Source organism: Rhipicephalus sanguineus, chromosome 6 (assembly GCF_013339695.2).
Source record: "Rhipicephalus sanguineus isolate Rsan-2018 chromosome 6, BIME_Rsan_1.4, whole genome shotgun sequence".
Taxonomy (NCBI): domain Eukaryota; kingdom Metazoa; phylum Arthropoda; class Arachnida; order Ixodida; family Ixodidae; genus Rhipicephalus; species Rhipicephalus sanguineus.
This window is the reverse complement of record NC_051181.1, coordinates 15,985,177-16,012,867: the sequence shown is the minus strand read 5'-3', so window position 1 is coordinate 16,012,867 and position 27,691 is coordinate 15,985,177. Positions and strand designations below refer to the sequence as shown.

The 27,691-nt window shown below is 50.9% G+C and overlaps 1 protein-coding gene across 6 annotated transcripts in view; it reads left to right on the top strand.

Moving 5' to 3' along the window:
• Positions 1-27,691, top strand: part of LOC119397111 (serine/threonine-protein kinase STK11) — a 336,048-nt gene that overhangs the window by 93,531 nt on the left and 214,826 nt on the right. For 4 of the 6 annotated variants that reach the window (XM_049416701.1, XM_049416700.1, XM_049416703.1 and 1 more), the window contains exon 4: positions 16,681-16,854. The exons of the other annotated variants lie outside the window; for them this stretch is intronic. In XM_049416701.1, coding sequence (XP_049272658.1) covers positions 16,681-16,854 — 174 coding nt within the window. The remainder of the gene's footprint in view (positions 1-16,680; positions 16,855-27,691) is intronic. 6 annotated transcript variants of the gene reach the window in all.

Here is a 27,691-nt window from a genome sequence, read left to right as displayed (position 1 = left end):
TCGTTTTTTTTTTTTTTTCGCAGAGGGCACTGCTGAAACAAGTTTCAGGCAGTCGACCGATGTTTTTTGGGGCTGCGGCTCGGTATTACCAGCCGCACCGCTTCTTATGTGGATGTTTTGCTCGAAAGCCGAATTCAAGACTCTTCGGGGCCAATGCATAGCGGCGACCGAAATTCGCGACACCGGCAGGGGTCCCACTTGCTCGATTCGACGCGCGATGTCGGAAAACAGAAAGAAACGTGGCCACCATAAATCGGATGCACCGCAATTCAGGCTGTTGCCGTGCTTTTATGCGATCTTATCCCGCAGCTATTCTGATTTTTTTTTTTGGTGATAGAAATTATATAGACACTCCAGGCGAATTTTGCACTTTCTCCATGACCTTCCATATCAAGTCCAAATCGCCATTACATCACCCCGCGCGTCCTATACTCTATGCGCGAGTGCTGCCGACGCACGGGGCTCAAGCAGAGATGAAACGAGCCGACCGTCTCCTTCGCGCGATGGGCACATGGAGATAGGAGCCGGAGGGTTTGGGAGGGGGGGGGGGGAGGCTGCGCGAGTCCGACAGGAAGTTTGTACTTTGTGCCACCGGGTGTGGTCGCGTGCCGCGGCATCTTTAGAGGGGATCAGCACTTGGCTCATACCTTCGTAGGTGTTGTGCTCGTATTGCAAAACTTCTGTTGAAACCATAACAGTGGCGGATCTAGAGGGGGGGGGGGGCAGGTAGAGGCGCTCCCCCCTCCTCAAAGCCTGCAGCCCCCGCCCCCTTCCTTTAGTGCCTGTCGTCCACCTGCTTTGTCAGGCGCCCTATTGAGTTTGCTCCCTTTGTCAGGTTGCTTTGCCTACCACTGCCCAAAAGGGGTCAGGAGAATCTTGTCCCCGCTCTTTACCTCTCTCCTCATCGCTTCGCCCTTTACTGCTTCCCTATGCACATTTCCATTTCCAACCAAGGCTAGTAACCATTGATCTCCATGTTCAGTGTAAATTGCGTTGTATTGCAATTTTTGTATTTTACTTCCACTCCTGCGATAGCCTTGAAATAAATAAATAAATAAATAAATAAATAATAAATAAATAAATAAATAAATAAATAAATAAAATGTTATGCAGGTATGCGCCACAGGTGATTCAAAGTCTCAGTCAACACAGTGTCACGGGGTCGTGACTTTCACAAAGGAAGCAGTCGGCGTGTTCAAGATGAAACTCTTTTAATTGGCCGAACTTGTGGCCGGGAAATGGAAAGTCAAACTACAAGTAACACACACTGTGCACTGATAGCGGCGAACAGAGCGTTGGCCGTCGATAATCTGACAAGCGGTAAAGCGAGTCGGCTTTTATACGTGTGCTATCGAACATTCCAGCGTTATCGCTGGTGGCAGCGTAATTTCTCGAAGAAACTAGACTATTCGCGTCCTGGGCCCATGGCAACCCATGGCAACCAAACGCAGAGCGGTAGTGAGTAAGCTTAAGAACATGGAATCTCAGGTAGAGGAGATTAAACAAACACTGGTAACAATTACGGCGAACATCAAGATGGTGGCAGATAGTGTAGCTAGCCTCACGGAGAGCGTTAGGCAGATGCAGACTGTACTCAGTGTCACGAATTTCGTGTGGCCCGGTGCAATGGACTCAGTCTAGACTCGGGGCATAGCACAGCAAACATTTATCAAACAAAAAACTAGGAAAACTTGGCACTCTAAAATATACAAATGTACAAAATAAAGTCGCTATCAAATTCAACCTCACAACTCAGTGCATAACTAAATTGTCCTACCCCTAGCCAGCTCCAGTCTTATAACAACGAACACGTCGGACCGGCCTTACTTGTCATTTCTGATGACTTGGTGCAAAGCCAAAGTCCCGTCTGGTGTCTACGTCGTCCGGTCTTTTAACTTGGCATGGTCCACGCCGTAGTCCAATGCACCAACCGTCATTGCCTGGTCACAAGCGGCCACTCCGCTCTCCTGACGGCTAGGCCCGCTAGGCCTAACGTCGTTGTCGGCTCCTTCGCCAAGCCTGGCGTTCCACCGCTGACGTGGCCCTCCGTTGATTGACCTCGGTGGCTTGCTTCGGGAGGGGTCTTGCGCCGGGAACGTCCGTACTTGCGGGGCGCGGCCACTGCGTCGCCGAGGTGCCTTGCTCGAACGTCGTCGATCTCGCCGGCCTCACCTCGGGACGCCCGCGTCACCGTCCGCAGACCCGAACGCCCGTCGCTGCCGTCACCAGTGCGTCTGCTGGCGATGCGACCTTCCTCTGCCGAGCCCACGAAGACAATGCCAGCTCATTGCTCTTCGTCCTCCTTCATGGCTCGGTTCGCGTGCCTCGAGCTCTGTCGAATCTTCCGTGCACGCGCTCGTGCCGCTTCGAATGTTTTGAGAACTTCGCCGTCGTCGTCTTTTGGCCGCCTGGCACTCACTCGTGACATACGCCACCATTTCGAAGAGTTTTTTCCCAAAAAACTGCTTTTCTATGTCCTGAACTTGAGGTGTAACTTAAGTTGCGTCTGCTTTCTTTGAACTACACTGAGCACACACTTTTCACTGATGGCCGTCACGACTCACAAAACGCTGACCACTACACAGTTTCGGAAACGCTACACAAAACGCTACCAGTAGTCACAGTTCACATTGTTCCAAATAACCTTGTCTAAAACAAACTTGCGTAAGTCCACACCAAACTGTAACTCTCTATGCGAAACTTTTAATAAATCCCCACCTCACTCTTTTCCATTGCATGTCCACGACTGAAACATTTCACACTTCTCAGTCTTCTAACAGTGCGCGTCTTTCGCGACTTTATTTTGCGTCGTCGTACTGCGCGTCTTCGCGAACGCCCACTGCAAACGCTGCCTTCATTTCTGCTTTTAACAATCATCAAACGCCTCATCCATACTACTCTTCTGGGGTGCGTCCTAACTAAACGTTTTCGGCTGAGCATTGGCACAGCTCTTTTAGCACCCATGCATCTGTACCTTGTTTTGGGGGCGGTTTTCTTTCTACTTTGCTTTAACTGAGAGGCACCGTGAGCGTCAGCAAAGCCAATGAACGTCACACTCTCCGGTATAAACCTCCCTGGTGCATGCCCCATGTTTGTTTCTTCGAGATAAGTAACTTTGAGTGGTGGACTACTCTCCCGTTCAGCACGTTCTGAAAAGACTGGCTCAAGCGCGATCGTTTCCTCTGCTCCCTGATTTACACAATTGACGTGCCATGCACTAACACTTTCAATATTGCTATTACATGATGTATCTGAGATCTCATTTTCCTTGCTAATTATTAGCCCACTTTCCTTAACACAGCTCCCATGGTCGCTAGTAATCTGTTCAACATGGTCGCAGCTGTGAACATCAGGACATTTCGATTCCCGAGGTAAATCCTCCCTTGGCATTCCTACGTCCGGTCTAACGTCTGTGGCTCTTGCCAACCTCAGTTCGCGCTCGAGCTGTTCCTTCTCTTTAGCATGTGCTTCACGTGCTTCAGCACGTTTTACCTCAAGTTTTTCTTCGAGCTCTTTTCGCGCGAGCTCCCTCTCTTTTCGAACGCGCTCTTGCTCTATTCCAAGAAACTCCAACGCCTCTTCTTTTGAATAACCTCGGTCTCTCGCTAAGCTCAGAATCTTGACGAAGTCCATTGCCAGAGCTCCGAAATCTGTAATGGGCAGGAAATTGAATCCTGGCAGGCTCGCCAATTGTCACGAATTTCGTGTGGCCCGGTGCAATGGACTCAGTCTAGACTCGGGGCATAGCACAGCAAACATTTATCAAACAAAAAACTAGGAAAACTTGGCACTCTAAAATATACAAATGTACAAAATAAAGTCGCTATCAAATTCAACCTCACAACTCAGTGCATAACTAAATTGTCCTACCCCTAGCCAGCTCCAGTCTTATAACAACGAACACGTCGGACCGGCCTTACTTGTCATTTCTGATGACTTGGTGCAAAGCCAAAGTCCCGTCTGGTGTCTACGTCGTCCGGTCTTTTAACTTGGCATGGTCCACGCCGTAGTCCAATGCACCAACCGTCATTGCCTGGTCACAAGCGGCCACTCCGCTCTCCTGACGGCTAGGCCCGCTAGGCCTAACGTCGTTGTCGGCTCCTTCGCCAAGCCTGGCGTTCCACCGCTGACGTGGCCCTCCGTTGATTGACCTCGGTGGCTTGCTTCGGGAGGGGTCTTGCGCCGGGAACGTCCGTACTTGCGGGGCGCGGCCACTGCGTCGCCGAGGTGCCTTGCTCGAACGTCGTCGATCTCGCCGGCCTCACCTCGGGACGCCCGCGTCACCGTCCGCAGACCCGAACGCCCGTCGCTGCCGTCACCAGTGCGTCTGCTGGCGATGCGACCTTCCTCTGCCGAGCCCACGAAGACAATGCCAGCTCATTGCTCTTCGTCCTCCTTCATGGCTCGGTTCGCGTGCCTCGAGCTCTGTCGAATCTTCCGTGCACGCGCTCGTGCCGCTTCGAATGTTTTGAGAACTTCGCCGTCGTCGTCTTTTGGCCGCCTGGCACTCACTCGTGACACTCAGCAACCCAATCGAGGGGCTAGGGGCAATGAACGATCGTATCGTAGCGCTCGAAAGTCACGTCAAACTGCATAAATCCGAGCCACATGGAGCGTCGGCAAGCAACGTGAAAACCGTCGATAGACCAGGGGTCCATCCGGAAGAGGGTCAGAATCTTCGAGCAGCACTGACCTCCCAGGGCGGAGATGAGAGCAGAATCTCTAATGGCCAACGATAAAAGCAATATCCGCATTTGGCAGTGGAACTGCAGGGGGTACGCTAGTAAAAGAGCACTCTTGCAGCAGTACTTTAGAACAATAACGGACAAATCTCATATTATAGCACATCAAGAAACTTTAGCCTCTGCAGCGTCCCTCGCTGGCTACCGGGCAGTTCCTGGGCAGTCAGGAGGACGAGGTGTCTGCACACTTATAAATAAGAAGCTAACACACCTCATCCGCGACATGAAACTGATGAGCTGCAAGGTCGAACATGTAATGGCGGAGATATTGCTTGACACACCGCGGCGCAATCAACGTAAAAACAGTGTATTTGTGTTGAACGTTTATAGTGATCCCAAGCACAGACACCAGCAGTTCAAGACGTTGCTCGAGAAGGCAGTGGAATTAGCTGGTACTCGCCCTCTCGTCGTAGTCGGTGACTTCAATGCACCACACTGCTTATGGGGATACGTATATGACACGAGCGAGGGTCGGGACCTTTGGCAGGACGCCAACGAACTAGACTTAACCCTAATAACCGATCAGGCTTTCCCTACGCGGATAGGCAACTTGGTGACCAGAGACATGACGCCAGACCTCGCTTTCATCAAGAATGTTGAAAAGCATACGTGGACCAACACCGCTATGGACTTTGGCAGCGACCACTACGTCCTGCAGACCTCTATAGAGGTGGATCGTAGCAGAGTCCGAGAGTTCACGGTGGTTGACTGGGATCTTTTTCGCAACATCCGTACTACAAGGCCCGGTGCTCCCGACAACTTCGAGGAATGGTGCGAGGACACCCGCAGAGATATCGCCACTGCCACCAAGAAGATAACGTCAGACTTAAATGTGGAGAAGATGGACCGCAGGCTTGCCCACCTGCTGGAAGCCAAGGATGCTCTATTGCGTCGATGGAAGGAGCAGAGGCACAACCGTAGGCTGCGGCAAAAAATATCAAAGTTGAACAAGGAAATCGGAGAACATTGCGACACATTGTGCAAACAGCAGTGGGACGAGCTCTGTGAGTCAGTCGATGGGCAAATCAGAAACGGCAAGTCCTGGCACCTTCTGAAGCACCTCTTGGATGAGCACAGCACTAAGACCAACCAGAGACACACCCTAGCCCGTGCCCTGCATGAGGCCACCAAAGAACAGGTTGTTGAAGAACTCGTTGCCTGGTTAGTATCCAAGTACCTACTAGTCGAACGAGAGGGCGAAGACGGCGTGTTCCCGGACTATGGCGGCCCCCCTCTACCAGAACTGGACGAAGACTTTTCAGAGGTCGAAATTAGGCGAGTGATTCAAACGCTAAATCGCAAGTCGGCTCCAGGGCCGGACGGGCTCACGAACAGAGCCCTCAGAAACCTCGACGACGCATCCATAGAACGCCTAACTACTTTCATCAACGAAGCATGGAAAACGGGTAAGGTCCCTGAGGAATGGAAGCTAGCCGATACCGTACTAATCGCCAAGCCAGGAAAGTCGCCTAGCGTCGAGAATCTTCGCCCCCTCTCCCTTGCGTCCTGTGTAGGTAAGGTGGCAGAGCACGCGATTCTCAACAGACTTAACGACTACCTGGAGGGAAACGACATTTATACGCATAATATGATCGGTTTTCGCGCCGGCCTTTCAACGCAGGATGCAATGATGCTCATTAAACACCAAGTCATCGATGGTTACTCCAGAGATACCAAGGTTCTTCTTGGCCTAGACCTGGAGAAGGCCTTTGACAACATCAAGCACAAATTCATCCTGAAGACGGTGGCGAACCTCGAGCTTGGGCCCAGGCTGTACAACTACATCAGGTCCTTCCTGTCTGGGAGAAAAGCGAGGCTGCGCATCGGGAACTTCTCCGAAGACGTACCGCTCGGACAACGAGGCACGCCCCAGGGATCTGTGATTTCTCCGGTGCTATTCAGTCTCTGCATGATTGGACTGTCTAAAAGACTGGCTAGCGTGGACGGCATCAAGCACACCATCTACGCCGACGACATCACGATTTGGTGCATCGGCGGCAGCGAAGGCCGGGTGCAAGATGCCATGCAAGAGGCAGTAGTCGAGGTGGAAGCGTACCTGCGCCCAACGGGACTCAGATGCTCACCCACGAAGTCGGAGCTCCTGCTCTACAGGAAGGAACGGGGCTCCCGACCCAAGGCATGGAAACCCGTCGAAGAAAGTAACATACACATTTACACCAGTGATGTGGAGGAAATCCCGAGGGTAGGCACCATCAGGATTTTCGGCATGTTTATCGAAGCGAAGGGCGGCAACGGCACCGCTCTGCGGAAGATCGTCGCCAAGACTGACAACGCTTTTCGACTCGTCAAGAGGATCTCCGGGAGACACAGGGTCCTTAAGGAGGACAATTTGTTAAGGCTCAATAATGCGTTCGTGCTCTGCCACTTTGTCTACAACGTTGCCATGCACAACTGGCTCAGGTCCGAGTGGGACAAGCTCGATGTTGTTATCAGGAAGATCGTCAAGAAAGCATTGGGGCTTCCCGTACGCACACATACCGAGAATCTGCTCGCACTCGGCGTGCACAACTCTGCGGCCGAGATAGCGGAAGCGCAGCAGCGATCGCAGCTAGCTAGATTGTCCACGACGACGGCCGGTCGGCGCATACTTAACGAACTTGGTTTCAACCCAATGCAGGTAGAAACAAATAGCGTGCATATATCGAAACATGTACAAGAAAACATCACTGTTGTCCCAATCCCCCGCAACACTCACCCTGTACACAATGAGGGACGTCGTCGGGCGAAGGCGACAGCTCTATTGAAGCAACTGGGAAAGGGTGGTACAAGTGCAAGTTTCGTCGACGCTGAAGCATATTAAGACGGTAAAAAGTTCGCAGCGGTGGTCGTCGACCACACCGGCTCGACTACGAACTGCTCCACGGTACGCACAACGAACCCGCAGGTGGCCGAACAAGTGGCCATCGCGCTCGCTCTGCTAAATGGTCGATGTGAAGAGGTGTACAGCGACTCAAAGGCGGCAGTCAGAGCCTTCCAAAAGGGCCGTATATCAACACGGGCCGCCAGGATCTTGAACAGCTCCACCGGAGATGGGATCGTCCCTCACACCATTTACTGGTTCCCCGCGCAAATCGGCTCAGTAAAGGGTGTTGCCCTGAACCCTAATGAGTCAGCCCACACAGCAGCGCGCGCGCTTACCGACCGCGCTGCTCTCGACATGGGCGATGGCTCCAGCGCCGACGACGCAGGACATAAGGACACTCCAACCACGCACAACGAGATTACCAAGTATTATTACATGGCGAGGCGGGCTTTCCCGATCGCACATTCAAAACTCAATCGAGCACAGGCAGTCTCGTTGCGCTTACTTCAAACACATTCGTACTCATCTTTAGGACACTTAAATGAAATTTATCCACACAAATTCTCCGACGCCGCCTGCACCGCTTGCGGGCAGGCCGCTACATTAGCTCACATGCTTTGGGAGTGCGGGTCGCTCGGCCCGACTTGCAGCAAGGCCGAGTGGGATGCGCTTTTGCGCAGCCTAAATTTACAGGACCATATCCTGGCCGTCCAGTGCGCCCGCGACAGGGCCGTTAGGCTAGACCTGCCGGTCCTAACGTGGGAGTAGCCGGGTGGCGCGGCGCAACCTCTGCGTCTGCACTGGACTCTCAATAAAGTTGTACTCTCTCTCTCTCCCTCTCTCCCGTGGTGCCGCCATAATCCCCTCTGGGCTGTTGTAAATATGCGTGACACCGGAGCGGCCGCCAGGCTTGGCCTGACGGTCCCGACGTGGGAGTCGCCCACTGCGCGCTGACGCGCGCCTTGCAGGACCCAAATAAAGTTTTTCAACCAACCGACCGACCGACCGACCGACCGACCGCAAAAATGTGCTGCCGTGCCCCGAGCGTGCTGCTTCTACTTGCTAGGTTGTGTGTTCCGGCGCTAATGTCGCTTAGCGAAAACTACCGAATGACATGTGTTGCGGGGTTGACTCTCAGGTTCTGTGTTCCGCGTAGCGTGTTCCTCCGGTCGCTGCGGCATTCGTGTCGACGCTGTGTGGTCACCTACGCGGCGTCAACTATATTCCTGCATGCGACGCGTCTCTGCAATGCTGTAGCGCGTGGGCTCTCAAACTGGTTTCCATGGAACCCCAGGGGCTCTGTAAAGGACATCTTAGGGTTCCGCGATCGGCCAGAAAGAATGCAACCCGCTCCCGTTTTACCCCAGTTAGCAACTAATTAATTTATTTCGACTGTGGAGACGTTTATTAGTGGGTACTCGGCGACGATATACGACAGCGAGGCCGAGACAGACGGTACGATTTTCCATCCGACGCGACGTCCGACGCGGCAGCCGGAATGGTGACGTTTCGTGACGTTTCATCGCATCGGATCGCCGCATCGCATGTCCGGCGTGTATCCAACCACGCAGATATTTTCGTCGCCGCGTCGGACCGTCGGACGGCGCAGCCAATGACAGCTTGGGAAACGTGTGTCATTAGTGGGTATAACGTTGTGCAAAAAATTGACACGGACACAAGAGAGACGATGTAACACACAGGGCGCATCGTCTCTCTTGTGTCCGTGTCAATATTTTGCGCAACGTTATACCCACTAATGGCAAACGAACAGACCCAAATAGCAACCTTGGCGAAACGTGTGTCGTCACGCCGCTGGTGGCGCCCTCTCCCTGTCTCTTCTCCGTGGCCAAGGCAAGTCGGTGGAGTCTAGCCTCGGAGCATTTGCCGACATCACTGCTCGCGGCGGCGTGATAACCGTCGAGTACATTTTGTTTGTGACGTGAAATAATTCCTGATTGAATAAAGCGATGTTTGAGGTGTGCCATTTCTGCAAGACAACGCCCGTTTCCAAACCACTAGCGGGATCGCGAGCAGCGATGCAAGGTCATTTCGCAGGTAAACACAGCGACACCGTCGTCTCGGCGAGCCGGTTCGCTTCCACCTTTGCTCTTCACATCGATGACGTCGAGAAAGTTAATAGCGCATGCTAACGCATTACATGCGAGTACAAAACTTAATCGGGATGGCAAAAACACGCGCTCTATGAGTAGCTCACGTGTGATCGCGAACGGCGTAGGCGACGGCCGCCATGCTAGGCCTACCTCCCGCAGGCGTGAGTGACGGCGAGCTGTTGCGATGTGCTTGTCGTTCGCGAAGGCGTAGTTTCAGTGATTATTTTCAAATAGAACGAAGTGTGGCTGTGCAAAGTTGTTTGTTTTGTGCTTCATTACGAGGATACGAAGTCCTCCGAGTGTGCATTCCGAGGCGCCGTATGTGGGCGGAGCCTACGGATGCTTGCTCGTTCGCCCCGTGTGTGCTGAATCGTCGTACGCAGCACGCCGGATCGGAGGCAAAATCGTACCGTCTGTCTCGCCCTTAAAGGAGTCCTGACACAAAAATTTTCGCCCCGCGTTTTATTGCTGCAATGTGTTGCTGGGGGCCTGTTAGTCATAACACAGCACATCGTTTGCTGCAGCGCGCGACTGATAATTATTTACAAGCTCCTCATTACCGACACAGCCTCAGTTTCGGTTTGACAGAGCTCCAAAAACGACAAGCCGCCGGGTGCAACTATCACCACCTAGCGACTGAAACGCTCGGTCACGTGAGCACACAGAACAGTGACGCATTTCCGCGCGGTCTGTCGTCGTCGGGGACATCGTCGCCTGATGGCGACGATTTTCTTGTGGCGGGGATGGAAGGAATTTTCGACGTGGCGAATCACTTCAGGCTTGACCCGCTGGCGAGGAGCGATTTGTCGGGAAGCGCGTCAAAACAGAAATGGCGGCTACGACGTCATCATAACTTGTACCGGCTGCAACGGTTACGTAGGGGAAGTAGGGGGGTCACCTCGGGTCACCTCCGAGGGTGTCAATGCACCAGGTGCGGCCTATAATGCTGGATCGCGCTCGCGAACTACAAAAATCATATAAAATACCTTCCAAGCTTTATTCGCTGTCGATATTTTGCAGATGGTACACGCACGTACACGGGAATCGATCCAGCAGGCTATCTCGGCCGCGAAATTTTGTGTCAGTGCCCCTTTAAAGGCGGCACTGACTCTCAGCACGAGCTGCGTTCTGTCCGAAAGGAGCCGAAGAGGGCGACCCACTAGAAGGGGCTGTAGAGGACGACCCACTGCACAGTTCCAAGGCTTCGCTACAATTACCCCGGGTACGAAAAGGGAGCCGCCTGGCGACCTAACAGCTTGTCGCTATGAGCGCCCACAGGCTTTGCTACAAGACAAATTTTCATTGCATTTTGCATTTAAAGGTACACTAAAGAACAAAACGATTTTTCTCGCATTAGTAAAGTAGTCTTCCACGATACCAAAAACACCACGCTTGCTACGAGAAGACGCCTAATAAGCGAGAAAACGCGCAAAAAGAAAATACAGGTGGCGACGCCACCTTGGAATTCCCGTACCATTTGCCGTGACGTCACATATTTTTGACGGAGCCTGCTTGGGCCTACGTAGTTCCTAATCGGTTAAATCGGAAGTACATTGTCCTCTGAGGGGGCCAGAGACTTGACATAACGAGTTTGTGGAAATTTCGTCGAGCCAGTGGCGCTAAAATACATTAAATGCTCTGAAATCTTTTATGTCACGAATTACAAAGTTCGGCGCGAAATTTAAAAATGAAACTTTGAACTTGGTTTTCTCCTCTAATAATAAACCTATAGTGGTGAAATAAACTACACAAGAGTTCTCCGAGCACACTTTATTAATCTAAACCAATTCATTGTTTCTCTTTAGTGTCCCTTTAACGAAGCCATCGACGCTGCATCCGCACATTAGGTGTCTGCAGGTAGCGAGAGACCCACGTAGTAGCAGCACTAATGACTCGTGGTCTAGTGCGCGCGATGAAACTTGTACTATCTAATGAGCACCTCGGCGCTTTATTCGTGGCTCATGGCGCTTCGGTGATCACGTGGCACAGTTTTCATACACGGTGATTTGCCACTGCTCGGTTTTGTAATCTAAACGCGTAACGAGCGCTTTGATACACGTAAGAGGCGTCGCTTCGTGCTGGCTGTGGGCTACAAGAGCATTTAGGCTTAGCTTTACGACACGTGTATCTGTCGACGGCCGTTTCACTGTGTGACTGGCATGCCTCTTCTCCTTTTTTTTGTTGTACAAAAAAATAAAACAGGCCTCTGTACGTACGGCGCTTCGTTTACGTGACCAAATTGCTTACGCTGTGCGGTGCCTGAAGCAAGCAGTGTATGGTCGGCGGGCACATTTCACGAACACAGAAAGGCGAACACAGAAAGTTGTCCTCACCCCATCCATGCTTGCGAGGCGCACTTGACAATCGTGAGTGCTGACGAGCAGTGCGGCCCAGTATTCCGTATTCGAAGCCAAGGCACAAGGTTGTGCACTGTTCCAACTAGTACCAGCAGACCTAGAGGTTTTGTTCCCCATTAACCAAATCTTAGTTTTCTCCATATTCACGACCGCTCTAGACGCGTGGCAAAACTGCTTAGTCTTCTTGAACACTAGTTTTGTCAAGATGAAAATACACTATGTCGTGATTTTAGCATTAACAAATTCAAGCTTAAACAATATTAAAACATCACCATTCGTTCAAACATGCTGACCATGCAAATACTATAGGTAGTGGGAGAACTGCCCCTATGGTAATTAGTAGGATGGTTGTACTGCACGAGATATGTCACCAAGCTACTATCCCTTGACCTTGGTGACGTGTTTTGCGTACTTTTGCCGTCCTTAATGCATCTGATGACACCAGCTTTATAGATCGTTCATTCTTACCGCGATAAAACTTTCAAGATGCCTTTCCTATGTTGAGGAATTACAGGAATTGAATTGAACTGCCCGGTCATTTGGGAATGGGCTAAGTTTTTTTGGAATGGGTGTTTGCATAGGCTCACAAGTTGCTCCGGTGTTAAGTAACATTTTTCTAGGAAGGATAGATAGTTCTATTCAGGAGTGTCTTAACGGCCTAGCGTTTAAAATTATCAGATATGTCGACGATTTCCTTGTCTTTGTTCAGGCATTCAATTTTGAACGAATAGTACCTGACGTCATTCATGTTTTCCAAAAATGCGGTCTTGGCTTGGAATTCACTCATGAGTTACCTCAGAACAACCGCCTACAATTCTTAGACATCCTGTTAGAAGTACATAGTGACCATGTGTGTTGGAAGTATAGCTCTCGTTCAGCTAAACCGCTCCTGAATTTCAATTCAGGCCATTCGAAAGTTATTATTAAGAATGGTATTGCTTTTTCATGTTTGCGTTCCGCACTGTTTAGGTCTTCTTTTCACCAGATGGGCGCCAGCTTCTCGGAACAGGTGACGAGGCTAACTATCATCCGGCAAAGTGTTGACCAAGCGAGTTAAGATAAATGCAGACAATATCGCAGCTCATCTAGGTCCAGAGCAAAGCAAATCTTCTGCAGTACTTCCGTACATACACAAAATATCCCACAACTTGAAGAATGTGGCCAGCCGTTTTGGAGTAAGTGTAGTTTTTGCGTCGCCTAATAAGTTGAATAGGGTTTGTGGGATTGTTGAAGGAAAACTTAAGAACCGCGTGGCAGGAGTCGCTAAAGATGGCTGCGGGATCAAACACGTGACTCCTTTTGTACAGTGTAGGAAGGGTATCGTGCATCTTTTGCCGTTTTCATGTGGTCATGTATATATTGGCCAAACGAATAGATGCATTAATGTCAGGTTGATGGAACACAGGCGTTCGTTGCAAGGGAATGTATACTCACATGTGTCCCAACATGTTGAGCAGTGCCATTGCGCACCCATCTTTCATGAGGCTGAAGTGCTATCGACACACAGAGATCAAACCCCACGAGAAATAATTGAAGCTTATAACATCAGAAAAAGGGGCGAACAGGGCATTAGCGTGCCTTCTATTGCCCTACATGATAGCGAGGTTAGGTTTTTAGATAGCACGGTATCTTAATTTTTCTGGTGTTGGAGAGTACACGTGGTCTGCGTGAGGCTCTTTATTGTTCAAGATGTCAGCTGACGTGCCGTTTCATTGATTTTGTGTGTCACATGGGTGTGAGGGTTGAAGTGTCCCTTTTTTCGTTCATATTTTCTAATAAATATTCAGTTGCGAGTCAGCGCTGTGGTTTGTCTCCTCATCTCTTGTGTCCACGTCGTCGTTGCGCTAAGTTAAACATGTTCAAGTAAGTTTTGTCATTCCGAGGAATTGAAAGGAATGGAATTGCGGCAAGTTCTAATTCCCCGGAATGGAATAGGAATGGAATAGAGGCACCCATTCCGCAACACTGCTATCGACAGGCAATTTGTCGACGAAATGACCGAGGCATCCACGATTTCCGACAGCTACACATTGACCCTTTGTCGCCGCAATCGCGAACTGATCCGATAACAAGTCCTGTTCAGCTGTTGGTGCTCACTGATCATTCAAGAACTGTCAAGAACCCCTTCCACACGCGCACTCGGGTTCGTGAAACGTGCGTTCTCCGTCATAACGGACAAGTGTAAGCATCACATATCAGCTTACCACTTTTGGTGTTGGTAATAGCCATGTTGCTGTCGGCATCACTACCCAACTGTAAACAACTGGTTATATAGCACATATGCGGCTCTTCAACATATGTGTATGTGTATAAAATTTGTACATATCTTTAGCGTCATTTCATGACGTTTCGCTCAGTAAACAAATTACGCCACAGTCACCTTCCCGCAGCATGCTTTGGACAACATCGATTCCTACGCTACGTGAGATCTGCCGAATTTTTCTCTACAAAGTTTAGATAGTTTTTCCGAATAATGCTACTCTGACGCCAGCATTATGGCCTACCTTCTTGAGATTATTGTCTTGAAAACAGAGCATCAAGCACTTTCACCTTGTACAGTTCCCGTGGCGACAAGGAAGGTGGCAAAGCCACCTTTCTTGTCCGAAGGGAGCACACAGAAGGCGTCCTAAAGTATGACGCCACATCTCAAGTACGAACTGCAGGATGGCCTGGGTCACTGTGGTCCCGTAGCAGGATCTCTACGCCGCTCAACACACACCGGCCCACCTCACTTGCGGGTGCCGAATGAGAGACCAAGGAAAGTATGCGGTGGTATGCGGCTACAGGGCAAATTTCGGCCCCAGTGCGAGGCAATTGCTGACGTCCTCGGGCATGTCCCCCTCGGCGAAGATCCTGTTCTGTGGGACTCCTTTCTTAGGTCGATGATGGGCTTGCAGCTGCAATAGAGTTTACTGCCAAAGGAACTCAGGTTCTGTAAAGCGTAGCATTGCTAACCTCTGCCTGCTTAATGTGCTTAAGAAGTCCGGCTCTCATCATGTAGCGCAGAGTTTTGGCAAGCAGATTAAGCGTCTGGAGGTGCCTGGCTATACACAAGTTGTGCTGGTTTTTGTAGCTAGAAGAATCTTGAAAAAATTGCGAACGTGCCAAGGGGACAACGAGCTACCTGATATCAAGAAGATAGCTATAATACCGCATGGTCATCGCATGTTACTCAACCCGAAAAAGATTTCCAAGCTAGCAGCTGTAAAAGTATTCTCTGCGCCTTTGAAACTGTCTAGACTGCGCAGAATGACAAGCCCTTGCCGCTAGAAAGCAGCACCGTGCACCGTTAAACGCGAAAGCAAGTGCGTCGAATGCCGCCAGGTGGGAGTGCTTTACGATATTCCTCTGTCATGCGGTAAAATGTACTTTGGCCAAACAGGGCGATGCTTAACGATAGGCTTCGACATCATTGCAGTAGTGTTAGGAATGGCAGAGAATGTCACCTGGCAATCGATGCGCGAGATGACAAGTGTCTAAGTACAAGCCACAAAGTATGGCTGTTTCTTGAGCGAGGAAATAACGAGGGAAGGGGTCCAGGGAAGCGCAAACTTTAGACTGTTTATTCAAGAGACAGTGCAACCAAATATATAGGCACAGACATGCGCAGCAAACTAGGCACACAGCGAGCGCATACCACCCTAATCACAACCTGTGATCTATGAACTTGCGCTCTGCCTGCGAAAGAGACAATGAAGTGTCACTGTTACACATGGAACCTCGTGCTTTGATATGATATGCCTCCAACAACTCTCGAGCCGTGGTGTTCCCGCTTCTACCCAGAATCTGAATCTAATTCAAGCGTTGTTGAATCTTATTCGAGAGTTGTTGGAGGCATATCATATCAAAGCACGAGGTTCCATGTGTATCAGTGACACTTCATTGTCTCTTTCGCAGGCAGAGCGCAAGTTCATAGATCACAGGTTGTGATTAGGGTGGTATGCGCTCGCTGTGTGCCTAGTTTGCTGCGCATGTCTGTGCCTATATATTTGGTTGCACTGTCTCTTGAATAAACAGTCGAAAGTTTGCGCTCCCCTGGACCCCTTCCCTCGTTATTTCCTCGCGCAAGAAACAGCCATACTTTGTGGCTTGTACTTAGACATGAACCGACTAGCCCAGCAACGTGCACTTCTATGACAAGTGTCCACCGTATTTTCGAACCTACTGTGTGATCGGCAGGAGTCGTGATAAATAGATTCGATTAATAATTCAGACAAAAAAGATCGCTGAAGCAGGTGATTGCTGCGTGAGTGTTGCTTCCGTATCACAAAAAGAGGTGCATGTTCTGAATGCGACTACGCACCGATGAAATATGACAGCGCTGTCTACAAATAGCACCTGTTTTTTTCCCGAAATAAACATTGTTGGAAATGGTGCCCCGTGTGTGAGTGCCTTCTTGTCCGTTGTCGTTTTTATGCCTCTTACATCGAATCATGCAAAATCATCACACCCAGTTCACCCCTTACAAAAATGGCACATTTGCACATTCACACACCCACACATTCACTCAACCAAAATACGTGCAGTGCTCTGTGCTGTACGTATTTGTTTCACGTATGTTTTAGTGTATTTATTTTAGAGCGCAGTATGTATTTTGTTTGGGTGCCATTTTTGCGCTCTAATGGTACTTGTGTGCATGGTTGCAGAGAGATCCAGCTCCTCCGTCAGCTGAGCCACCGCAACGTCATCCAACTGGTGGAGGTTCTTCACAGTGAGCAGAAGCAGAAGATGTACATGGTCATGGAGTACTGTGTGGCTGTCTTGCAGGAATTACTTGACAGTGCCAAGGGCCACCGGCTGCCCCTCTGGCAGGCGCACGGGTATGCACTGCTCACCAATCACTGCTGCGTTGGCATACTCCCATGTGCATTGCTGAGGAGAATACTTGCCAGCTTGTACATTTTCACTGCTCATTTACAATTCCGCGAGTAATTTGCGCACTTTTAGCTTGTGACTCATCTTAAGAGGACAGGAATATACTTTAACCAATTTCAGACAGCCCAATTTTTTCGACATTGTGATGGCGAAGGAAGCACAAGGGGCGCTAGACTACTGAAGAAGAGGATGCAACTCTCGGTGTGGCTTTGCTAGGACTGCTGAACTCGGTTCATTTCTCGGTCAAGTGGCTGCAGCGCCACTTGTGCTCCCTTTGTCATTACAGCTAAATTACTTTGGCATAAACACAGCTTCATCAAAAAACAAAAAATAGTGAATGTTAGATGGCAGCTGAAACTTGTGTCCCCACCGTAAGGGCATTTTGCCGTTTTGACTACAACCTACACTTTACATTTTTGCGCAACTAATATGCAGTGCTTCTGCAACAAAGCACATTTTGACAAGCGCAACAATTTTTACGAATATTCCTCACCAAACTTTTTTCTTCAATTGTATTTTTTTTGTGTTAAAGGGTTGTACGTGTGAGAGTTCCATATCGAACTAAGGGAAACCTGCCGCTAGTGTCACGATTAGCATTCATCCATCTTGGGGGAAAAATGCCGGCAGATCCCACGCATTTTGCGAATCGGTTTCATGCGAAGCAGTCAGCGAGTATTTGACTATGCTGCACATTTTGGCTTTGAGCCAAGCGTTACGAGGATAATTGACGTTTCATGTCTGTGTAAATGGAATAGTTTGTGCATATTGTGGGCTTACCAGGCATTTCGACTACACTGACGGTTAAAGCGTAGCGTATGGCCCGAGGACAGCGCTGTAAGTCCTGTGTCCTTCTTCTCCATGTTTTATTTTCAGGTCTTGTTAACTATAGATGCGAACTGGCTTGCATTCAGGCGCTATTAACTGTACAACCTTATTGTGACCCTTGAGCACAAAATCACGCATTTCTTCAACATATCTCGTCTTCACGCCCAGTCAGCAATCGAAATGATGAAAGGGATAGCCGAGGCACAATAGATAATGGCTGCTCACCACAAACTTCTGCATTGAGCAAAAGTGGTGCGGTTTTATTGCTTTCTTTCTTTCTTTTTTTGAAAGGCTGTGGGAATCGAGAGCGCCCTCCCTTCTGACGCCTCGTTCCCCAGCTAGCGCATGTGCTGGCCCCGCGTTGCTTTAGCGCCGGGAACCTCCATTAAACGGCACAAGATCCTTTTTACGATGCGAAAGCATCTCTTGCTCGGGGTATGTTCCGCGGCCTGCTAGTCCGCACTCACACTACGCATGCGCAACTATCCTCCTTCCCTCTCTCCAACAGATGCGCGTTACTCTCTCCACTTCTCTACCAGCACCTGCTTGCGCTTCTCCTGCGTTCTCGCTTCTGCTCTCGCGGCGCATGCGCTACTCTCCTCCTCTAGTCTCCTCTCCTTCAAGTGGTAGAGCGCTGCGCGCGTTCAGTCCAGCGCGTGTTTCGGTTGACTCCTCTGAAATGCGGGCTCGGCATACCGAAATTCTCTCCTGCGCAGCGCCGCAATGAACGCCAGCGTATGCGCGTCCCCTCCCCCTCTCTCTCTCCTACGCTGCTCCCCTCTCGCTCGCCTGTAGACCGCGTTCCCCGCTCGCCCTGTGAGAATTACTGGCCAGGCTAGAGGGAAGACACGACGCGCGTAGTGTTCCTCTTCGTGTTCCACGACGCGAGGTCGGTAGCATGCCTAACGAACGCCAGCGGAACGCGATCGTGCAAGTGCTCCGGCTTCTCATCGCCTCATGGTCCCCTTTAGCGGGAGATGGTGTAATTTTTTTCTGGTGCAAGCCATGCGTTGACCCTTCCCGGCCTGGAGACCCGCATCCGGGCGCCGCTCGCCACACGGCACGCCAGCATACGCCACTGCCCCACGCCTGTCCTCAATGGCTGCTAGTGACAGCCCCCTCTCCACATGAGCTCACTTCTGCCTGGCGCTGGCTCGTCGCGTGAGATGCTCTCAGGCCTGTACGAGAGGTTCACGCGCTCCCTAGCAGGCGACGTCGACAACCGGCCTCGAGTGCCTTTTCTGCGCCGTGTTGGGGAGTCGACGAAACCGGACTTCAAACATAGAAGTGAAAAAAAATGCGTGTAACACGAAAGAACAGTAATAAAGCATGCAAACGCTAGAGTCCTCGGGTTCCAAACGCGCACAGAACGGCTGAAGGCGCACGACATAAGCGACTTCAGGTCGTGCGCAGCGCCGCTGAGAGTTTGTAATGCTGTCCGGAGCGACCTCATAGTCCACTGCGCCGAGACGTCGAAGTACCTTGGAAGCGCCAAACTATCGGCGGATAAGCTTCTTCCGGCGGCGGGAGCGCGCGGACACAGGCGGAGACAGCTCGCAGAAGATAGCGCCATCTACCACCGAAGCGGCGGAATTTCCGAGGCCGGGTGAGACAGTCAGTCAACACGACGCTAGATAGTGACGCTTGTTCTAGCCATTGTAGCCATACTTTTATTGCGATAGCAATTATATGGACAGTCTCGGCTGATTTTTGCCGTCGCCGCCGTCATGCACCGTATATATATATATATATATATATATATATATATATATATATATATCAAAGCCACAAAGAAGAATAATTCAGGAAAACAGGAATGACAGGCCGGGCGCAGGCCACCGACGACGTCTTAGACCACGCGGCACCCTTCAGTGCGAGGCATCGTCTTTTGACCTTCCACGACATAACAAACCACTACCGCCTTCAGCGTACAGTATACCCCCCCCCCTCCTTACACCGGGGAGCTACTCGTCACCACGAAATACTTTGGCGCCAGTTACAGACCCGTACGTTCCCTACCCCCTCTTTTCGCCATCTTATACACCCCGCGATATATCCCTCCCTTTTATGCATTTTCTGCCAACAAAGAGCCAATCTCGATCACATCATGTGGGGTTGTACTCTGAACCCACCACCTAACTCACTAAACATTAGTAGTAAGGAGTCCGCCGCGGTGGTATAGCGGTTACGGTGCTCGGCTGCTGACCCGCAGGTCGCGGAATCGATCCTGGCCGCGGCGGTCGCATTTCGATGGAGGCGGAATGGTAGAGGCCCGTGTACTTAGATTTAGGTGCACGTTAAAGAACACCAGATGGTCGAAATTTCCGGAGCCCTCCACTACGGCGTCTCTCATAATCATATCGTGGTTTTGGGACGTTAAACCCCAGATATTATTATAATTAGTAGTAAGGAGCAGGGGGAGGCTGCTATGTGCAGCTCGGCGCCCGAGGTCCAGGACCAGATCCTGGATTGGGCCAAGAGGGTAGCGGAGACCTACGCCGGGTAGGCTCCTCTGCTCCCTCCACCACCGCACCCTTCCCTCTTGGGATAAATAAAGTCTTTCTCCTCCTCCTCCTCGAGCTGCTTTCCGTTCTTCGTGTTACATTCCAATTTATTGCTATCGCATTCATTGCTTCGCCGTTACGGCGAAACTGACTTTTTTTTTTAGATGCGCCGCATCTCTTGCTCGGGAATATGTCCCGCGGCATTGGCTTTGCCGTCCGCAGTCACACTACGCATGCGCAACTCTCCTCCTTCCCTCTCTCCAACAGCTGCGCGTTACTTTCCACTTCTCTACTACCACCTGCTTCTCCTGCGTTATCGCTTCTGCTCTCGCGGCGCATGCGCTACTCTCCTCCTCTAAGCGGGTAGAGCGCTGCGCGCGTTCAGTGCAGCGGTTGCTTTGGTTGACTCCGCTTGACTCCGTTGATGCTTCCGATGAAGTGTGATGGAAGCAACCATAGAGTTTCATACAATACCCTAGAGAGGAAACTGGCGCTGCGATCGTTCAACCACCATGGGAATGATGGGAAGTACAGGCTTCGGATTGGATGGCGTTAGCTAGCGAACTGTCTACGGATCTTTTTCTGCAGTTTCAGTTTCGTTCATCGCGAGGCATGGGTAGTGGAGTGCGTTTCAAAGCACTCAAGCAGCGCCTTTGTTGTTCGAAGAGGCTGAAGACCGCTAGATCTCTTGGTTTGCTGCGATGCTGCAGCTTTACAGGTTGTATTTGACAGTTTTAGCAAAGCGTCGTGCACTCACCGCTGCGCACAGATGTAGCGTCCCATGTCAGTGCAGCAAACTGCATCGAGTTCACGTTTGCTTGATAACCCGTCTTACCAAAACTCGTTCAAATCAGCTGCAAAACGACGGCGAAGCTAAGTAGACGCACCGTCGCGCTCCTCTGACTTGACTTCCCAACAAAACGAGAGATGCGTTGGAGGCAGACCACTTGAACAGACGCACCTGACATCGTAGCAGACGATACGTTAAGTGTTTCTCACTCAATACAGTACTGTTATTTCCATAAATAGATAATGCGTACTTCCGAGGGAAAAACAAGCGTGCTTCTTTTCAAGTGTTGTACAAAAATAATTCATTATTTGGTGATGCCAAATCTGGAACACAATTGCAGAGCAATGCATACCCTGGTGGTCGAATTTGTCCAGGTTTCATTTCTATCGCACGGTCACGCAAACTTCTTGCAATAAGTTTAACGTACAAAAGAATGAAGCAAGTTTTAATTGGAATTATTTATATCACTTTGTTTTACACTTGGCAAACAAGCGTTGCGAATCTCAAGAACCTAATCCATCCGAAGCAGATCCGAAGCCTGTACTTCCCATCATTCCCATGGTGGTTGAAGCGCTGCTCAAGGAGCCCGCATAGACACTAGCGCCAGATTCCCCTCTAGGTATTATTGTAAGAAACTCTATGGAAGCAACAGTCCCATCAGTGAGTGGGCTGACGCAAGCACGCGTCAGCATCAGCCCAATTACGTCCACTCAAGACAAAGCTGCGAAGCGAAGGGCATGCGACGCTTAACGTAAACGCTTGAAGCGAGCGGCGGACCCAGAACTTCGTCAGCGCGAAGCAGCTTCGAAGCGTCAACGTCGAGCAGCGGATCCTGAGCTTCGATCACGTGAAGCAGCGTTGGAACGTGAACGTCGAGCAGTAACCAACACAAGTTAACAACGTAATAACACGCAAGTTAACAACGTTAATAACACCGTTAATAACGATACGCGATGCTCCGCATCACCCCATGGTTCCCCTCGGGAAGATGGTGTAATTTTTTTGTTTCCGCCAGCCATTCCCACTCCGTTGTGAGTTCGTTTTTAGTTTGTTTTGCGGTTTGCCGTGGACAATGGTCCGAAATGTGAGCTACACGGCCGGTTTCAAGCTACAGGCTGTGGAGTACGCTCTTGAGCACAGAAATCATGCTGCCGGTAGGCATTTCGGAATTGACGAAGTCTGTATGCGTTACTGGCGGAAGCAGCACGACAAGCTGCATGCTACGAATAGGGAGCGGCGTGCCTTTAGGAGACCGAAGACCGGAAAGTTTCCTGCTGTGGAAGAAGAGGTCTTAGAATATGTCCGGGACCTGCGAAAGGAAGGCTGTGTCGTTTCGCACGAAATGATCAGGACGCACTTGCGAGCCACAGCCGAGAAGCATGGCCTCGCGACCACCGCTTTAAAGGCGAGGGATGGGTGGACGACACGCTTCATGCGGCGCTACGGACTGTGCTTGATGAGGCGCACATCACTTTGTCAGCGACTGCCTCGTTGCTACGAAGAAAAGGTAGTGGACTTTCACAAGTTTCGGATACGCCTGCGGCGGGACCTTGAATTTCTTCTCTCGCAAATCGGGAACGCGGACCAGACGCCCATCCTGCTCATCGGCATGTCGAAATTTCGACATGCCGATGAGCAGGAGAGAGAGAAGCACGCAGCGTGCTCGTTAAAACGACAGGCGCCAAGAAGCAGCGTTTCACGGTAATGCTGGCTATCACGGCAGACGGCAGGAAGTTGCCACCGTACGTTATCTCAAACGGAAAACTGTGCCGAAGGCCAACTTCCCAGCCGTCATACACGACGTGCGACGTGCGAGCCTAAGAGAAAGGATGGATGTCGGCCGATCTACCTCCTTGTGCTCGACAGTTTTCGCGGCCGCCTGGGAGAGAACGTACGCGGGGAACTGAAGGAGCTGCGCACCGAGATCGCCATCATTCCAGGTGGACTCACTTCGGTGCTGCAGCCCCTTGATGTTCGTGTGAACAAGCCGTTCAAAGACAGTGTGCGCCAGTTGTATACAGACTGGATGGCCCATAGAGGGCACGCCCTGACGCCGACCGGCAAGATTAAAAGGCCGTCCGTCGAGCTTGTGTGCTCCTGGATCTAGGACGCATGGCGCTCGCTGCCAGCTGATTTGTTCGCAAAGAGTTTTAAGAAGACTGGAATTGCAAATGCGCTGTACGGCAGCGAGGACAACCAGTTGTGGGAACAAGATGACGGAGTGGCAAGCGACCTGGACGACTGGTCTAGGGATTCTGAAGAAGAGTGAAGGGCAATAAAAAAGCTGTTTCCAAATAGTGTACGCGTATGTTTGCTGCGAAAGGTAAGCCACCTAACTTTCTTTTTTTTTTACCGCATTGTTTGATCATTCCCAAAAAGTTTTTGTAAATGGACCCCGCATAATAAACGCACCCCCCAATTTTGCTTCGGTTTTTCGGGAAAAAAAAAGCGCGTTCATTACGCGTTCATACTCGCGTTCATTACGCGAGTATATACATAATCCTCGACTCAGATTTTCTGTCTCGTCATCATGCGGTTATCGACTGTGCTCGTGCCGAAGTTGCCCTCTCTGCGTTGTGTTCCTCGTCGCCTGGAGCTGCGTTGAACATCTGTTTGTCGCCGACGATATAGACATACCACTCAGTAGCGCAGCCTTTGTTCCCGTGACCTGTGCAGATGTGTCCGAGTCTGCAGTTTTGTGTAGACCCTCCCAAACCTTCCAACTTCGCATGAGCCTCGTTGCCGTTCGCTATTCTCGACATTACCACCGGCGTTACGAACTTGTTTGTCACGAATCCCTTGCCGTCTCCCTCAACCGCGGAGAATGCATTGGCACATTTCAAGGGTTAGACGTTTCCTCCATCTTGGGCCTTGACGGCGCGAGTGATTTGCACCTTAATGCACTGACACCATCTGCCTGTACGCCTGACCTTCCGACTATGAATGCGCTTGGCCCCTCAGTTGATGGCGAACTTGAAGAGGAACACTGAGAGCAGCTCCTCGCGCTTCTGCACCAGTTTCGCGGCTCGTTTGATTGCTAGCAGACGTCAATAGGCCGAACACACGCGTGTCCATCACATTAACACCGGCTCACAAGCGCCTTTGCGACAGCACCCCCACCGCGTGTCTCCTGCTGAGCGTCGTGTGATCACCGACCAAGTAGACGGCATGCTTCAATATATCGTCATTCGGCCGTCCAGTGGTCCCTGGTCGTCACCTGTTGTGCTCGTGAAGAAAAAAGACGGCTCGATTCGCTTGTGCTTTGATTACCGCCGTTTAAACCAAGTTACGCGCGAAGATGTGTACCTTCTGTAAGGCAACGATGATGCCCTGGACTGCTTGTAAGGCGCCGAATTCTTCTCATCACTAGACCTACGGTCCGGCTATTGGTAGGTCCCCATGGCACCATCTGATCGCCCGAAAACTGCTTTCGTAACACCCGATGGTCTGTACGAATTTAATGTTATGTCATTCGATCGGCCTTTGTAATGCACCAGCTACATTTGAAATGGTGATGGATAGCTTCTTGTGTGAGTTAAAATGGGAGACATGCCTTTGTTACTTGGATGATGCCGTTTTTTCCCCCTGATTACGAAAGTCACCTCCGTCGTCTCAACGAAGTTTTGAGCTATCTCACGCGCGCAGGCCTTCAGCTCAACATCAAGAAGTGCCGATTTGGAGCTCACAAGCTTACAATACTTTGTCTCAAAGGATGGTGTCCTCCCGTACCCGGAGATGCTTCGGGCTGCTGAGTTCCCGAAGCCTACGACCGTGAAAGCGCTTCGCAGCTTCGTCATACTTTCGTCGCTTTGAGAAGAACTTCGCTTCTGTAATCGCACCTCTGACAAAGCTACTCACCGGCAATGGGCACCTGTCTGATTGGCCACCAGCATGTGATCGTGCTTTCGCAACATTACGGCATCTCCAGACTTCACCCGCCATTTTACGCCACTTCGACCCTACTGCTCAAACCGAGGTGCACACGGATGCCAGCGGCATAGGCCTTGGCGCTGTCCATGCTCAACGCAAGCCCGGCTTCTTTGTATATGTCGTTGCGTATGCTAGTCGCGCCCTGACCCAAGAGAAAGTGCACATACTCGTTTACCGAAAAGGAATGTTTGGCCATTGTTTGGGCATTACAAAATTTCGCCCTTACGTGTACGGCCACCAATTTGATGCCGTTACCGACCGTCATTCGCTTGTTGGCTTGCTTCATTGAAGGATACAACTTGGACGTTGGGCACTACGTTTACAGGAATTTGATATTCGTGTCATTCACCGCTCAGGACGGAAGTATACCGACGCACTTTCTCGTTCGCCCCTGCCTTCCGTTGCACCTGTTTCCTTTGCCGAAGTTACCATCGCCAGCATTGATATCGCTGACATGCTTGCGGAACAGCACAAAGACCCTTGGATAGCCTCGCTCATAGACTTTCTCTCCACGTCTTCGGCGACACCGTGCCAACGGCTGCCTCGTGCACTATGCCGACAAGCCCCTCATTATGCGATACGGGACGCCATGTTGTATCGCCCTCAACAATCAGCCAGATGGTAGGAAATGGCTTCTCGTTATACCTCGCCATTTGCGCTCCGACCTGTGCACATACTTCTGCACAGACCCACTAAACGCCCACGCTGGCGTTTTGAAAACTTACGACCGACTTCGCCAGCGATTCTTCTGGCGTGGAATGTACACGTACGTGCGCAAGTACATACGTTCCTGCACTGAGTGTCAGCGGCGGAAAACCACTTGAAGTGCATAATGATAATATTGCGCACGCAACACAAAGACACAGACGAAAAGTTCACAAGGACCGCTGCGCTGGTCCTTGTGAACTTTTCGTCTGTGTCTTTGTGTTGCGTGCACAATAATATCATTATGCAACCAAACCAACTAGCCCGCTTTTCCGTTTTATTCCACTTGAAGTGGTCACGTCGATGTTTTCCTCGTCGGTCACGTTTGGTAACATGGCGTCGAGCGTCGTTACCGGGCTCTGTCCGTGGACCAACTTGTATGGCGTCATTTGCGTCGTTTCTTCTACGGCCGTGTTGTACGCGAACGTCACGTACGGAAGGATGGCGTCCCACGTTTCGTGTTCGACGTCGACGTACATGGCCAGCATGTCGGCGATGGTCTTGTTTAGACGCTCGGTCAGGCCGTTGGCCTGTGGGTGGTACGCGATGGTCCGGCGGTGGCTTGTGTGGCTATTACAAGATCGCCTGAATTAGGTCAGCAGTAAAGGCCGCACCTCTATCGGTGATAAGTACCTCTGGGGCGCTATGACGAAGGACGATGTTCTCCACGAAAAACATTGCTACCTCGGCGGCGCTGCCTTTGGGCAGGTCCCTTGTGTCGGCATAGCGCGTGAGGAAGTCAGTAGCTACGACGATCCATTTATTTCCGGAAGTCGACGTTGGGAACGGCCCCAGTAGGTCCATCCCGATTTGCTGGAATGGTCGGCGAGGGGGTTCGATTGGCTGAAGAAAGCCTGCTGGTCTTGTCGGCGGTGTCTTGCGTCGCTGACAGTCTCGGCATGTCCTTACGTAGCAAGCGACATCGGCGGCAAGGCGCGGCAAATAATACCTTTGTTGTATTCTTGTGAGCGTGCGGGAAACACCGAGGTGTCCAGCCGTCGGATCATCGTGTAGGGCCTGGAGGACTTCTGGTCGTAATGCTGAGGGCACCACGGTAGTTGGCTCGAAGTGGCGAAAAGTTCTTCAGAAGAACGCCATCTCGCAAGAGAAAGAACGCCAGTCCTCGCTTGAATCCCTTCGGAACAACGGCGGTCCTGCCCTCGAGGTGTTCCACAAGACCCCTGAATTCTGGGTCCACTCGCTGTCGTTCGGCAATGTCGTCGGCACTTATGGTTCCCAATAAACGGTCGTCCTCCAGGTCGTCCTGCGGCGGTGGGTCGACGGGGGCGCGCGACAGGCAGTCAGCGTCGGAGTGTTTTCTTCCGGACTTGTAAACGACGGTTATGTCGAATTCTTGAAGTCTTAGGCTCCACCGTGCGAGACGACCTGAAGGGTCTTTCAAAGTTAGCTAGCCAACACAAGGCGTGGTGATCGCTCACAACTTTGAAGGGTCTGCCGTAGATGTAGGGGCGAAACTTGGATGCAGCCCAGAGGATGGGAAGCAGGGTGTCGGAACGGAACGAAAACCAAATACGAAAAACGGAAAAAACGATATTTTTGACCGGAACGAAAACGTAACCGAAACGTTATCTATTATTTCGTTCTGGAGTGACAGACAGACAGACAGACAGACAACGAACTTTATTGGATCCTGAGGAGTTACAACCCCCTAACGGGAGGCCGTTGTAACTAACCGAATTTTTTTCAATCGTTTTTCGGTTCACGGGAAAACTTGGCAATCCGGAACAACTGAGGTCATGCAACGTGAGCAATGATGCATATCTCAGGGTACAGTATTAGCGCATACCTCAGGAGGAAATCCAAAGCAAAGATATCTTAAAATTGTGCGAAAAACAAATACGGTGGCAACCAGAGCTGTTTATATTAACGCAAGTGGACTTTTGCGCGCCTGTCACGCAGGCCAGCGTAGAGAGGGCATTCTCGGCACTGAAGTTTGTTACAGCGAAAGCTGTTATGAGATCACAACAGCCAATTTGGGCGCCATAGTTGTCCGCCGCCGCCGGTGTC